We start from the raw sequence: 16,609 nt of genomic DNA, 5'->3' as shown, positions 1-16,609 counted from the left end.
TTCTTGTTTTCCACGTATAAACAGCATTATAACTGAGATTTCTGTTTGTTTCTTTTTAGTCTCAACTAGAAATGAGCTAAAGCTTCAAAGATCAGGTCATAATCCATATTCCCTGAAAGTCAGTGCTTAAACCTGAATGATTTGGAAACATCTGATCTACAGGGGCAGCAAAGAGCCATTGCATCAAGAGAAACAGGTATTTTAGCTCAGTTTGCCTAGTTACTGAAATTTTCAGTGATGTTTGTATGCACAGATATTTTGTTTCTAATATCACATGCTGGAGCTCCTGGTGACATCAGCTCAGGTTTGTGGAAGGATTATTTTTATGGCTAGGGGGAGCGATGTGATAAGAACACGTCACCATGACTGCATTGCAGAACTACATATAAGAATTTATATGGTTAGGGGAAAGCTGATCTACCCAAGAAGATCTGCAGTAAACTATGTAGCCTTTGCTTTTTAATAAATGTGCCGCTTTTAGAGGTATTTTGCTTTGTTAAGATCTATTATCATCAAGTCTTAATCAACCCAGGTGATGAGGAAAAGAATATTTTCCCACCTTTGTCTGGGGTATTGATGCTCCTTCTATAAAAATCCAACACTGCTGGTCTTTCTTGTTTGCTGTGGCCGCAGAGATGCAGAAACAGTCCCAAAGAAACTCACATGGTACGTGCTTTTGATGGTGCTGGCACTTCTGTGTGTTCTGACAGCAGACAGGACCGGTAAGGGTGGAAGAGTTTTGTAATGGTGGGGAATGGGGATGGACTCAACAGAGGCTTTTCCTTATTAGTAGGGAAGCGAAGGTTGGTTGCACATTGCCATTGAAAGAACTGTTATAGTGAAAAATACATTTTTGAATGACTGCTTTGAATGACAAGCATTACTGTAAAAACCCTGAGAAGTAGAAATGTTGAAGTTTATTTTGTTTGATGAACTGAGACCATATTGTATTCATATTAGCTTAAAAGATTACATTTTTAATGTTTCCTTTACTCCAGAAATCTCTTCTTTTTGAATTTTTGCCAAAAAAAAAAAAAGCAAAAAACCTTACAATTCCTTGACAAGTTAAACTGGGAACAGTTCTGCTCATTATGTAGGTGGAGCTGCTGAAGATTAGGCAAAAATAACATTTACCATTTTGAAACCACCATTTTAAAAGCTCGGATTTTTCAAAATTTTAGGAATTTGTGTGAAATCTTCCGTTCTGAAGTTTGCTATGGATTGAATTATTTCTGGAAGCTTCAAAAAAATACAGTGGTGGTTTCCAAGAACATAACTAGGGAAGAATATTGCTTCACTCATGATTAAAAAAAGAAATAAGGTGGCCACAGTGTATGGAAACCAGCAGAGCCCACCATTTCCTTGATGAGGAGCTGTACTTCTACAGGGATCTCCCCAGGGCCAGGGATGTACCTTTTGAAAGCTTTTTCTGGGTTTATCAAGTCTGAGGCCTCCATCTGCCTGTGCTCTGTGTCAGCTGCTCACTGAGCTGCCAAAGCCTTTCTCAAACTTTTGTCTGCACTGGGGATAATTCAGCTGAAGGCTGTGGTTAGGGAGCCAGGCGTTATGGGTCATTACCGTTCATAAGGTAAGGCCAGCTGTGCGACGAGAGTACTGGAGGCCTTGTTTCAGTTGCGTTCAGGCAGCGAGGGGGAGGATAAGTAGAAGAAGGGACTGGGGAGAGGAGTAATGGTTGGTAGGAGGGTAAGAGTGAGACGGAGCCAAAAGTGCTGTTGGTGACAAGAGCAGAGAGAGAGGTCTCTACTCTGCATGGGTCTGGTGTCAGTCGGGTGGACCGCAGGGTCTGTGGCTGACATGCTGCATCCTTGGTTGCTTGGCTGGGTGAGTTCCTCTCTATTCTGCCCTGCAGGAGCGTGTAGCAGCTCACAAGATCCTTTAAGTCTGTACTGCCTCTTTCACATTCACTGTCCAGGGTTATTGCAGGATTTAAAGGGGCTTCATCTTTACACTGTCTGCGCAGCACTGGCAGCTGCTCTACCTTCTCTCTGGCATCTCTGTAAGCAGAAAAAGCTGCTTAACAGCTGTTGCAGTGTGTGCACGTGTGCTTGCGATGTTCTGTGCTACAGCAGCTCCCAGCAGATAACATAACATAGAGTAGCGTGTCCCTGCGTGGGTGAAGGTACCCCTCTGCTCCTGCAGGGCTGCCCCAGCTCACTGCAGAGCTGCTGCTTCAGTTGCCTGCAGAGAAAGAGCTCTGCTCTCTAGGTTTGAGACGGAGAAGACAACAGAGGTGAGGAGAGCAGGTGTGACTCATTTAAACTTTATGCTGCCCACCCATCACCATGGGAAATGCCCAGAACAGTTAATGTTTGGCATTGCCACCCTCTGGGAGAGGAGGATGTGACAGCTTCTGTGGTCACACCTGCATTAATAAGGCTGTCCCATGGTACCCCTCACCTTCTTGCCCATCTCCAGTGATGGACAGAGTGCATAGAGGGAGTGGAAGGGAGGCCAACAGTGTTATAAGCATTCCTTCTTCTAGCATTTGACCCAGGGGAGATGCTGCTGCTGCTCACAGAGCCTCACCCAGCCCACTTGTGATAGTTTTTGCTTGTGTAATACCTTTCCTGGGCTGCCAGGTACCAGGCTGTGCCGCAGCACCCAGGGGTGGGGGGGTGGCAGTACTGGGGAGTTCAGCGCATGGGCAGGGGAGGGAGTGAACACAGGAACTGGCAAAGGTCCCGAAGTTGCTCTGAATGGTTGGAAACGTGTTGGGGTAGCTGTTTTGGGATGTCTAATTCTATGTAGTTACCTGTAGCTGACTGGGAATGGTGGTCTAGGTAGAGATACAACTCAGTTTTGATGAGAGCAAATAAAGCTGGAGCTGTCTTTATCTGTGGCATTGTTGCAGAACACAGGTTTAGATGTCAGCCAATTTTCCCCTGGAACAGGTGAGCCTCCAATCCCCTTCACAAACAGTAGTCAATTTTAACAGTTTGTTCACCAGCGAGTTGTACCTATCAATAGTGGTAAAATTGTTGTGTTGTGACAACACCCCAAGGAAAAGCTGAGGCTGATTTAGCTTGAAAAATACCAGAAGCCCACTTAGCTTTTTGCAGGTTGCAAGCTGCCCATAACAAAGTGTGATGGGATTGTCCTGTGCCAGGAGTCTAGGGCCTTGATCTGTGCTTTGCCAAAGACTTGGAGACTGTACATGCATTATGTGCCTTCCTTGATAATTTGTTGAGGATTATACTTAAATCTGCATTAAAATCTCCCCAGCAAAATATGCAGGTCTGTTCTCAGGTGTTTTCTCCTCGTTCTAGCTGCCTTTCACAGTTTTCTTCTGAAGATGCTTTCCTGTGCTGTTAGATTCATGAAAGTGAACTCCAGCTGCATGAGCTGTTACAGTTGCAGGAACATTTCAGAACTGAGTCTCTGTAAAAGAAAACTTTACGTTTTATTTGTATTTCGTTATTGAACAGAGTATATAAATGTTTGTTTATCATATATTGATTTGGCATCTGTTGATAAATCAGCTATCAGAGAGGGCAAGGTGAGAAACCTATTAGTGATTGCCTCAGTTCTGTTTTAAATATCATACTCAAACAGCTAAAGAGTAATTCCACCTGTAAAGCTGTTTATGTATCAGACACAAATAGTTTTGATGTATTTGAAGGAAATAAATGTCATAGCAATAATTTATTTGTAATATGGAAATTGTGGTATTCTAAGGAAAGAAAATGCCCTTCCTGAGACAACGTATGTAAAATTCTTTTTAAAGAATAACCCTTGTGAGCCACAATGGCCTATTGTACAGTAAACACTTTTCTCTGTAATTTTCAGACTTCAAATAATTGAAAAAAGGGCCAAGATGTCACCAAAAGTACTGAGCTCATTGGAAAAAATCATAGTTTTCTATTTGTTTTTGGTGTTTGTTTCCCTGTCACAATAAGTCAAGTTCTACTTTCCGTTTCCCTACTCTAAATTCGATGTAAGAGCAACTCAGTTGGCATCTCTGTGGATTTAGCTGACAGCAGACTGAGACCCAACATCTGTGTAAGTATTGACAGTTTAAAATGACAACTAAGGGTTCGTGGCAGCAGTGTGGTTTTGAAAAAGTGGCTGCAGAAATAATCCAACAGTCCCCAGGACGCAAACAAGGACGAATATCCAGAGAAACAGCCTGTCCACTACCATGGCAACATACTTCCAATCTTCAATGACCTGGAAGAAAAAGCCAATTAAAGACATTAGCAATTTGTCATTTTCTTTTACTCTTCCTCTTGCTAATACTGCATTTTTGTTTATGAAAATGAAAGGAAACAAATGTTAAGGTTCAGGGAATAACCTGACTTTCTGGGCAGTGGAGAAAAATAGTGTAAATATTTGTTAGCTGTCTTGGATGCATCAGGTATTGAGCATGGCAGCCTGGTGGAAGCCAGTCCGGAAGGACCTGCAGTATAATCCAATTAAGGATCTTTTATTTTCTTTAATTTTAGTTTGCAGATGCTATTAATCTCAGTGGACAAAAATAGATGGTGTTCATTGATGTTAAACAAGGTTAGCTTCAGAATTCTTTTCTTATCAGCAGTCATCTTAATCAACAGTTTCACTGCTTGTATTAAATCCATTTTTGCTCTGCATATGTTGTCTGTGAAAGCCATGGGACTAGCCTTAGAGTCTGTTCTAAAACTGCATCTCAGGAATGATTGTTTTTTCCTCTTTATTGATTCCAGTTACACATAGGACATCCTCACCTCAATGACTTTACCATGCTTGTCAATTATCTCATGTCTTATATTAGAACATTACGTATTTTCCCTTCAGTGCACACTTGTAGTTTCCACTGCTCCTGATGGGAATGACTATGTGCTTCTGAAATCAGACCATGGTAAACGTATATGAACAGTTGTTATCAGACCATGAAAATGAAGGAAGAAAGCAGAGATAAAAATTAGGAATCTATAAAAGTCAAATGTAGTATCAGACGACCCTGTGTGAAAACCATTTAATTAATTTTTCCTGTATAAAATACCCTTGAAAATTGTTCTTAATATTAAGTGGAGGCTTTGTAGATCCTTTAGTATGCAACACACTCCTGCAAGAATTTCTAAGCCATTAGGAAACTTTTTCCTCTGCTCTATGAAGTCTGCTTCTGTTCAGTCAGTTTCAATGTTTACAAGCTCATGTCTAATGTTAATAGCTGATCCTCTTTATTTATATTGACAGTAATTTCAGCTAACAGAAAACATGAGCTACTCCTCAAGGGACTTCTGCAAGATCAGAAAACAGACTTTATTTAATCTGCTTGGCTGAGGGAGGGAGAGCACAGCAGAAACAGAGAACCTGGAGTGTCACTGGCGTCTGGGTCACAGAGAGGACATGTAGTAGGTATAGGGATGATTTTTCCTACTCCTGGGTGTTTGTCTGAATAAAACTCTGAACCATCTGAGTTTTTCCAAGCATTGCTCACAGAGTACTTATATCAGCTTTAGTGTGCTGGCTACTAGACATAAGTAGGGCATGTGAATAGGGCAGCAGCAGCACTGCTTAAATGCATCCTGGATAGAGTACATCTCATAGCCTGTAACAAGTCTGATTTAACTCAAAGGAAAGAAGCGTCAGCTCTGCTGGCATTAGGATTTCAATCCTAGCCATTGTGTTTGCTACAACAGAGCAACATAAAGACCAGCACGCCTTGCTCAATTATGGATAGAGATCTTAGCCCAGAGAGAGGATTTGCAAAGGCGTTTTACCAATTTTATTAAATTCTCCTTCTATGGCCAGTTAAGTAAATACATGCTTGAGCTGCAGGTACATCCTTTCTGGTAGACATGGCCTAGTTATGGGTTGAGTCACCTTTTTACTCAATACAATGAGGAAAACCATTCTGATCTCTGGAAATGAATATTAATTTTTTCCCCTGCCAAACACTACTTGAACGCGACAACACAGCTTTTTCAAGGGTGTTTGATGATTTATGGGGTAATCAGCGTTCTCTCTTTGTAGAAATAGCCATGTTAGTTTCCAGGACAGTATTGACATTTACCAAATTGCTATTCATTGCATTCTTTTAATGACAAAAATGATTTCCTCTTATAAGCTATGATCACTCTAAAAACTTCAGAATCGCTAGGGAAATTCCATTGCCTTTCTGAAGAACAGCGTGTTATGGAGGAGGACAGGGGATGGAGTTTGGAATGACCGGCATGGTTTCTTATTTTTACTTACACTCTGGTCGTTGTCGTCACTTCTCATGTGTTCTGCTATAAAACTGACTCCATCAATTGCCTCTTGGACTTCAGGAGAAAATTTCGTGCCTGTTCTTAACCTAAAGTCTCGATAACTGCTGACATTGTCAAGAGTCTCAGTGATTTTCATATCATATTTTTTGGCAGAGGCTGTATTCAAAAAATAGGTAGAGTTCTTGTAGAAGTCAGCTGGTTCCATACAAGGATTTTCTGCTTTTGTCTTTTTGCAGTTGCACAACTTTTGCCGTGGAGAACTATTTTCTGGACGCTTCATGAACAGATAGGCTGGGAGTCTTTCAAGGAAAACCAGCTTGACCCAAGGGGGCATAGTGTGAGTACTTGGAGATCTGTGGTGGACATTGAGTACACAGACACTGGTAACTATTGAGAAAGTCACTAGTACCATTGTAAACATGAGATACTTCCCAATCAGTGGAACATCTAGAGATGTTGGAGGGACAATTTTGGAGATCAGCAGCAAGAACACAGTCAAGGCAAGCAACACAGATATACATAAGGTCATTTTTTCACCACAGTCTGAAGGCAAGTAGAACACCAGGATGGCTAAGGATGTAATTAGTACACAGGGAATGATAAGATTGATGGTGTAAAAAAGAGGTTTCCTTTTAATAATGAAGTCATATGTCACATCGACATAATTAGGGTCCAAAGGGTTTACAGTCCTTCTTCCTGGGAGTGCTACGATGTCCCACTCTCCACTTGGTGTAAAGTCGTCCATGCTTGCCGTGGAAGTTTTAAGCACCATATCAATTTCTGTGTGATCGTATGTCCAAGACCGGAACTTCAGTGTGCAATTTTGTTGATCAAATGGGAAATGCTTAACTTCGATCTTGCAGGCACTCTTGTAAATGGCTGGCGGCAACCAGCGAATGCTGCCATTATTCTTTACAATTGCGTTTGTGTATAGTGAAACTTCATATGTGCCATCCGCACTAATGAAACAAGGAAAGAAAAAGGAGAGATGATCATAAAACATTAAGAGGGAAAACAGTTCAAAACGGAAGAGCCCTGATATTCTTGGGCTTGTGAGCCTCGGTTATTTCTAGAATCAAAGTTTAGTAATATTTTTATTTTGAAATCTATGTTGTAGGCAGCTATAACTTGACAGGGAGATTAATGTATGCATTTCTCTTAATCAGAGAATTGATTTTTGGTCCAATACTTACAAAACTTTTTATAAAATCATTATTACATGATAAATATGAATCTCTGTTTCATTCAAAGGACTCAAAAGTGTTTTGTAAATGTTTGTTAATGTAATTAAGGCTTACTACATCTCTGAAGGCTGAGTGAAAACGAAATCAGCCAGCATGAAAATGGAGGTACCTTTGATTTGGAACACGGACACTGCTAAGAGCACACAGCAACACTCCTAAATGACTTGGACGAGGAAATAATGATGAGCAGTGTTAGTTAGAAATGCAGGGAGAGTATAGGCAGAGGAAATGTAATTATTTGGTTTATAATATATTGCATCACTCCAGTTAATGTTTACTTATTATTATACAAAACCAGAATAGACAAACCACAATGTTCTCAGTGTTCACTTAGTGTTCTCCTTTAACTGCCAACCTTCCACCAGGAGACTCTTCTATCTTATGATGGGCCCTTTAATTCAGGGAGGAGATCTTTATCCCTCAATAACTTCTCCTGTGCAACGTTTCTGGGCAAACAATTTAGGGTTGTTTAATCTATGAAGTGTCCTGAGGTAGAAGTGTGATCAATTGCTGATAAATATTATTGAAATGTAGTGTTTCTGAGCATATTCACTGCATTTTCTCAAGTGTGCTATGCAACACCTTTCAAACTCAGCCAGTCAGGCTACCAAAGGCAACTGTAACAGTAAGAAGGAGGAACAATTAGTGACTGTCTTGATGGATGAGGCAACTCAGAAGTTTGTTCCTCTGACGATCAATTGCTTTTATTAAAAACTAGGTTAGGCACTCAGACTGCAAAGAACAGTCTGGACATCCCATATACCTTCCTTTTGATAAATATTATGTAAAGAAGTGCATATAACCTAAAGACAGTATGTTATCTGCAAAAACATAAGATCAAATTCACTCCAAGTATAAACAAATGAAGTTCAGCTGACTATGGTTAAGCAGCACCTTTTTGAGTGGAAATGTGCACCTTATGAGTTAATAAGAAGTCTAATAAATTGGTTGTTGACAAGACATAATGGAAAATAGAGGTATTTCAGCACTAAGATTGATTTTTTTTTTTTCCTAAGCCGGGAAGTGCTACAAGTATGTGAGGCTTGGCATATGTGTAGCTGCCCTCCAGCTCAGTTACATTTGGTTCTGGAAAGGCCTCACCTTGCAAACCCTGTTACCTGGCACTGAACTGAGACCCTCAGATGCAGAAATGAGTGGCTACAGCATACATGGGTCATTAGTTCATTGACAATAAAATTGCTGGGGTTTAGTAAATAAATTGTATCTTATTTCTCACATGTCTGTCTCTCCCTGAATCATTTTTACCTGAAGCCACGCAATGTCCTGGGTAGACTCCTGGGCTGAGAGGGTGTAGGTGCTGCTTGCTGCCCCGGCTCAGCTGTGGGGCAGAGCCTGGGCTGCTGTGGCCTCAGTGCCCTCTGTGCACAGGCGACCTGTCGACAGAGCTGTGTGCCGTGGGAATGCTCTTTGTTTTCCTGAGCACCTTCTTGAACTGACCAGTGATTATGAAACGCTGCTTCAGCAGCAGCAAGTTACAGGGTGTTGTCATTTATCTACAAGTTTAATTTGAAGCTTTGTACTAAAGTAAAAATCCAAAATGGTGAGGCTAAAAGCTGCTTGCTCCCTGGCATTTAAGAAGCATTTAAAAATTGTTTCTTTCCATTCTTACAGTCCATTAAATAGTATCATCTGGGGAGTAAGGAAGGAAGAAGCAGATGATGAGGGCACAATTTACCAGAACAAGATTTGACCAGGCAGAGTACATCCTAATCCACTGGCTGAATTATTTTGTGAGTAATACAATAGTTTTAAGTATTTCTCAAATCTGATTTCCAGCAGTAGGTTTCCAGGGACTTAACTCAGTTATATATAAACTTCCTAGGTTTCCCATCTGTTCAAAAACTATCATGTGTTTGTGAATTCATTGGTTTGCAAGGTATCGTGAAAGTATGTTTTAAGTTTTGATCCACTTCAAGGCTTTACTAGACACTTACTACAATTGGTGCTTTCCGTATAGTCTAGTTTGATATAGATCTGTGTCTCACTTGTGAGCCTTGTCACAGACCCTCTGGTGTTCTAAAAGCTCGCACTGCAGACAAGCTCCAGGTCTGCTGGAATGTCTTTAACCAGAGCCTTGATTTTACTAAAATTATCTTTGAGGCCAGCACCCCGGTCACTTGTTACTGGCTAAAAGTTACAGAATTAATTTTTAGAATTTTATCAGACCTATGTCATCAGTTCTGATTTTTATTTCTTGATATATGGTTAAAATTTTGTTCACTGTCTACATAAACTACAGAAGTTTTACTTACTTATTATAAAGCACAATGTCTGGTAACCAGATGTGTTTTGCAGGTATTCTCAGCTTATTTATTCCTTCATAGTCAGAGGGCTTCCAAGCCAAACGATAATCAATCCACTCCTAAGAGAAGAATTGTACAGTAGTGATGGGAGTATCCACACCAGCACTAACAACACAATCACTGTGATGGAGTGAAAGCAGTCGCATTTGTGGTTTTCAAGAGCATGCCTCTGGGGGTTTGCTTACCTGGTTCACCCAGACATTTGTCGTCATGATCTGCTCTCGTTCATTCTGCAGGGAAAAAGAGAGAGAGAATAGTTGTCCTCTAAAGTATTTTGCTTTATTGCAGTAATAAGATTTATTCAGTGGGCTTTTGAGGATATTTCCAAATGTGCAGCATGATTTGGTGTAGTGTATTGCAAGAGAAGTCTCTCTGCAGCCGATCTGTGTTGCCAGGGCTCTAAGAAGGTTGAAGAGGCAGGAAGACTTCTGCAGGAAAACGATTTAATTCTCTGATCATGAAGATGCTTGGAATGGTTAGAGCCTATAAGATGCCTAATTTTGCTTTCCACTTGAAAACTGAGGGTGTGGAACTGAGCTATGCCATTCTTGAGCATTGCCTGTTCATCTGCTCTGTCTAGTTTGTTGATTGCTGGGGCCTGTGGGGACAAGAAACCCTGCTTTTTATGCCCAGAATTTGCAATGTGGTGGCAGTGCACTGTGTGAGGAGGCATGACTGCGTCCGGGTGGAATTCTCCAGGAGAGAGGGAGCACTTGTCCAAAAGTCAGGTGGTATACATGACAGTATATCCTGTATAAATCAGCCTGCGCATGTGTATGAAAGCTCGTCTGTTTGTACAGTTTCCCGTATGTTCCATCAGTGCGTCTCTCTTTCCTCCTGAATGTCAGGGTGTAAATTATATAGGCCTCTTAAAGTTTGCAGCAGTCCAGTCACTGGCTCCTAGACCAGTTGGTTTAGCGTTGTGCACACAGTCCAGGATAGATCCTGACCTGGTGTAACTTACTGTAGCTGTACTGAAATCAGTGGAATGATTTTGATTTTTTGATCAATAGAATTTTATTGCATGAAGATCTGGCTGCCATCTTTTATTGCTTAAGAATAGATTGATCTTGCTGTTGTAGCTGCATTCTGAAGTATAAAAGCACTAAATAGCATGTCTAGGCCCTGCCTACTAAGTATTATTATGTAAACTAGAAAATAATAGGGACATAGTAATACCAATATGATTTAAAATGCTATGCAGGTAGCGATGAATTAAGAGGCATAGCCTAATTTGAACTTACCACACTGATGAGCTGTGCCAGGCTAACCTGTAGTTCTATAGATACCAACTGGGATGAGTTGACAGCTGGTCGAATTAACTTATTGTACCTGTCAGGACTCAGTAGGTGGTTCATTAGCTTTTCTTCAGCATCTGCTGCGGTGCTTCCTGTAAAACATCACATAACAGGATTATAGAAGGGAGACCAAGTGACATGATGTAGTGATCACAGAATTTCTGTGCATCAGATTGTCTTCATTAAATAATGAGGGCATTTGACTTCCTAAGGACTGTAAGCTTACATGAATAGAAGGATATGGTGCATGCACCAGTATCTGTTCCGTTGAAGCTGACTCTCTTTCACAAAGCATGGATCAAACCCTTTGGATTTTTCACAGTAAAATGTGAAGCTCAATTTGATAGATACTTTTGGGTTTACATTCAGAAATAGAAGCTGGGAGAAACCACCCTCTTAATAACACAGAAAGAACATTTCAATGGTCCAAATACAAGGAGTCTGGCTGTGACTTCTCTCTTTAGTGTCGTAGGAGACAGAATTGCAGACACACATACAAATTGGAAAACTCTGATCTGTGTAAGGAAAACCAGAGGATGAGCTTCAGGAGTCATAAGGGGTTTTTTAGGATTGAGAGCTCTTTGGCAGCTAATGATGTTTCTGTTTCAGACTGATTTTATTTGAAAACCTGAGGCAATATGTAAGTCTTATTTTATGTGGAAACACAGCCTGATTTATGGACTAGCACAAATACTGTAAATCTTAGATTTACAAAGCTGGAGTTCGGTGACTGCAAAAAATAGTATCTGCAGGATATTATCAAACAAGCTCCATGGAGCACGACCCCAGAGGTAACTGCATCTGTTCCTATGTTCTTGCATGTGCTTTTAAAAGTCATTCTAGTGGACTTTTCAAACCACTACCGACCACATAATAATACCAGTTACTAAAATCCTGGTAAAATGCTGGTAACATCCTGCCAACAGAGTTGACCCAGAGAGATTCTGCTCTATGTTGACTAATTCTGTGTTGTGTTATACAGCTGACAGTGAGGGACACAGGTGTTAATGAAAACAGATTCTAATCCAATTGATAGTGCGATTCTTCCATAGGAAAGGGCACATACAACCCTAGAAATGAGGGTAGTGTCCTTAAAATTACAATACTCTTTATTTTTTTTTTAGTGTTGTAGCATACCCCTGGGTTTCAGAGAAAGGCAGCATCAAAAGGCCAGAACCACATAAACAGCCAAAGTTTGTGTGCATTTCTAGAGAGTGCCTAGTTTCCATGTGAACTGGACTGTAAGTTGCTTGAGGGAACTAGTCTCTCTTGAAACGGGGTACTTCTGAATTCCATTCAGATTAAAAAAATGCTGTAAGAACTTCTTGTTTCTGATCCAGTGAGAAAATGGAGAGACATAAAAGGAAACATCATCAAACAGATTTTTCATATCTAGGAACAGCTTTTACTTGAGCTCTGGGGAAAGTTTGAGATAAACACCAGGCCTGTTTTAATTCTTTTAAGACCAGCATATGCTATGGCATTGGTAGCACAAATTTTGTCACATATACCTAACCATAACAATCTTCTTCAGAATAGGCTTCTCAAGCACCTCCCAAGCCATTTGGGAAAACAAATTTGGATGAATACATCTGTGTTTGTTGGGTCGGTTTGTTTTTTGATTGACACTTGCTTTGTACCTCCCTGCAAGTCATTATAAAAGCCCTAGTACCATATGATATTTTAATATTACATTTATTCTCAGTATAAGCTTGCCTAATTAAAGGTTTATCAGGCTAGAGCTATGGTGATCCTTGCTAAGCTCCAGAGTTTTTTCTTGTGTATTGCAGTCAAGATAGAGCTAAACTTGATACTGTGAAGAAAATGGATCTGAAATAATTCTGTTTGTGAGAATAGATGAGAAGCCTTGTGGTAGCTAAAGCTTGGGTTTTGCGGGGTGGTTGTTGTTCTTTGTGGGTTGTTTTTTTAAACAAACATTCCTGGTGTTGCATTTATAAGTGACATAAACAGATGGCTGTAATTCGAACGTAAATGAATTGTCATTTGGTTTGTTTCATACAGTGGTCACTGAATGCTGCTAGCAAAGACACTGAATTCTTGTCTGGATTGTTAAATATGTTTTCACAGTGTTGCCATCTTTTTCTGTGAATGTTCTAGCATATGGAGTATTTGCTGAACAGCAAGTAGTAGAAACTGCAGAGTATTTGCAGAAGTCTCATTCTGAATTTGTGATAATGCTATTCTCTGGAAGTTGGTTTTAGCAATCACAGTCATCTGGTCTGCAAATTAGAACGTCCTGTGGGGTCTGCATGTCTGATGAGAACAGCTCAGGTTTCTAAGCACTGACTCTGTCAATAAACTTTATGCAGATGAATGACAGGGCACGACTTAATTATAAAAAATGATTTGTCAAATAATGAAGCCCTTTAATAAAGGTTCTCTGTTCTTAAGGAAGGGGTTCCTGTAATGATTAATTCTTCGTAAAATTACCATCCCGTCCCAACCTTTAAATAACTTAATCATCAGAAATAAAGATGGAAGGGGCTGCTCCCTCCTCTCAAATGCCTGTATTGAATACCAGTAGATGTCAGCAGTGCACTGCCTTAAAGGTTGCTAAATCCAATCTCTCTGTAAATAACATGTCAAAATGAGTGATTCTTTTATAATTTTTATAATCTGTTTTCCATTACCAGTCTACATATTAACCAGATGGCACCTAATGAGAACAAAATTACCAGGCATTCAAGTTCACCTTCATTTGCATTTCATGATGTCAGTAGCTGTGCATTTGAAACTCCTCTTTTTCCTCTTGGAGTTGGAAGAAATTCAAGTGCACAGTTTCCCTCGCAAACTGTTCTTTTTCCAAATAGCAGTAATCACCAGAAATGTTACAGAGGGTACACTTTTAGACAAATGATGCTTTTAGACAAATGATTTTAACAAGAGTAATGAAGCAATCCTATTTTGGGGGTGGAGTATTTTTGTGTACTGAAAGCAGTAATGGAGAAAACACCTTGGGGTGGATCCTGAGCTAGGGAAATTGTTTTAGCTTCACTGAACACGCTGCACATCTGCTCCATGCCAAGGAGAGCAAATTGCCACGTAACTGGCAGTACACATTCTGCAGCAAGTTTGTTTTCTCTGCAGGAGTATGACCATTAAAAGCAATTGCATCAGCATGCTTCCAATTTCACAGCAGAAAACCCAAACCCACAGACTTCATTCAGTCGCCGGTACAAACTTTCCCTTTTACATGATCTAATTTAATTATATAAAAAAGAAATAACTAGTCATCCTGTGTTATGTTGTTTATTTTCAGAGTAATGACAAATATGTAGGAGTGATTTCCACAGAACAGAATCAGGAGCAATGTTGACAAATACAGGCAAGTGCACTGTTATCACCACTTAGATTGCAGAATTTAACATGAGGCATGTTTCATCCATTTCCCTGACTTCAGTTATTTTAATAAATGTTGAAATAGCATTTGTTTAGAAATAATATATGCCATTTTTGTTCTTTCCTCTCATGCAAATAACTTATGTGGACAATGTTGACATACCAAATTCCCGTCTGTAATTAGTAAAGAGCAAGCTAGACGCATCAAGAAGATAATGCCATTATCTTATCTGAAATTACTTTGTCATGTTGTTACTTCTCACCATACTCTTGAGTAAAAATGTTCATATAACCTCTTAGAACAGTGCATGCTAATTTGGAACTCCTATTGTTCCAATGGAAGTAGTGGTAAATTTACTGTATTTTAAAGGCTATTTTAATTTCTATTAATGCAAATAAAAAAGAAATACAAGTGGATTTAAAAGTGTATAATCTAAGAATCTAAAGTAGGCCCTCAGTCTTCATTTGTTACAAGGCAGATGTTTTCTAAAGTTGCATTTCAGTGACTGAAGAAACAAAACAACTGTAGGATGAATAGGTAATTATGGGAAAGATGCGATTTTTGTCTCAGTTCAGTTTCAGCCTGTTTCACCCAGAACACTTCAGCGGAGTCTCTGTGGCAGAAGCTCCTGTGGTAAATGCATTATTTCATGTATTTCATGCTACTGTCAGGCTGTGCCTGTTGGCTAAAACATATGCAAGAGATCCTGGTGGACTACAGAAAATGTTCTTATGTATGTTTGGTTGGTTTTAGCATCTATTTATATATTGCAACTTAATTTAAACTATTTACATACTAATCAAAGAATTAGGAAGTATGAACTTTGCAAAATCTATGCACTTGAGCCAATAATTGTAGAGAGATGAGATCTGTCTTATTTATTGTTCATGTCATGGTTCATTTTTTATTTTTTCCCTCTCAGCACAATACCTACTTTTTCCAGCACAGATAATCCCGGAAGCATCTAAAGAGATATATTTAGTGATTATCATTTCCTACCATTCTGTCATTTTATGTTTAACTTACTGTCTGTCCATATGCATCATAGTGGATTTGCGGATACCAAACAAGCCAGAAACAACACTAAATTAAGCAATTTCGTGCATCTTCTTAAAGTCTGCAACCTACTGAGGTGACAGTTAGAAACCATCTCAGAGTTTATATCACAGTCCTACCTCCTAACCCCGAAAGCTACTGCTGTTCTGCAAACTGTATCTGAAAGAAAAGATCACTTACCGTTCAAATAAAAGGAGCCCATTACAAAGAGAAGGAGCGTGTACGTATTCCTCATGGCAATAACAAGAAGAGCTGGATTACTCTTCCTCAATTAAGACAGCTGGCAGTAGGCTCTGTTGTCAGGGATGCACAAGTCAGACGCGTAAAAGCAAACCCAAATCTTGAAGGTATTAAATGCCTGGAAAGAGACAGACAGTAGGACCTGGCAGAAGCATTCTGCAAAGTGGAGTTTTCATGAGCATAGTGGTCCCTCCCCCTTTGCAGCTGTTTAAAGAGCTTTGTGAAGAGGAAAAGCACATAAGAAGAGGGAACGTAATGTGATAATGTTGAGTAAGAGGAAATGAAAGAGTGAGCTAAGGAGCATGATCTGCAAAACACAATTGCTTAATTCTTGCTACTAGATAACATTTAGAAGGTTTTCTTGTTAATAGGTGCAATGGGTGGGAAGAGCTGTGTGGGAAGAGCTGGATATAACTTTGTGCCATTAGACCTGTTAGTGAAAGACATGTGAATAAATTATAGCCCCAGCAGAGGGTCATTTTCTGTGTCAAAGCTGATTGCCTACTGCCAACCCTTTTCCACTCCAAGGCCCACATGTGTTCTCTCTAAACTAGAACTCCAGAAAGGCTTTTTGAGAGCAGCAGGAACGGAACAGAGAACTTGTCATCATTAGCATTTGACAGGATTTTTAAAGAAAGAAATAGCAGTAGCTGTAAGGACACTCTAGAGGTGCATTAGAGGAATTCAATGGAAGTCTTCTTTTATAACTGAAGTGCTCAGCAGAGTATAGCGTATCATGTGTTTTGGGACTTGCCATGGGAAGATTTGTTAAGAAGGAAGGGGAAATAAGATCTCAAATACCCTCTGCAAGCACTGTGGGCCAGGCTGAAGTCCCTGGATAGAAAAAAGAAAAAAGGTCCTAATCTTCTAAATAATG

At 39.9% G+C, this 16,609-nt stretch overlaps 1 protein-coding gene across 1 annotated transcript; it reads right to left on the bottom strand.

Moving 5' to 3' along the window:
- Positions 1-4,047: 4,047 nt before the first annotated feature.
- On the bottom strand, positions 4,048-15,727 carry CHRNB4 (cholinergic receptor nicotinic beta 4 subunit; the record flags this gene model as incomplete). Its single annotated transcript, XM_080351562.1, has 6 exons — positions 4,048-4,188; positions 6,196-7,168; positions 9,727-9,836; positions 9,963-10,007; positions 11,022-11,167; positions 15,673-15,727. 6 exons carry the CDS (start codon positions 15,725-15,727, stop codon positions 4,048-4,050), a joined length of 1,470 nt encoding a protein of 489 aa, XP_080207688.1.
- Between the last annotated feature and the right edge of the window lie 882 nt (positions 15,728-16,609).

The sequence above is a fragment of the Nesoenas mayeri genome, assembly GCF_963082525.1.
Source record: "Nesoenas mayeri genome assembly, chromosome: 11".
NCBI classification, from domain to species: domain Eukaryota; kingdom Metazoa; phylum Chordata; class Aves; order Columbiformes; family Columbidae; genus Nesoenas; species Nesoenas mayeri.
The sequence above is the reverse complement of the archived record's forward strand: the minus strand, read 5'-3'. Positions and strand labels throughout refer to the sequence as shown.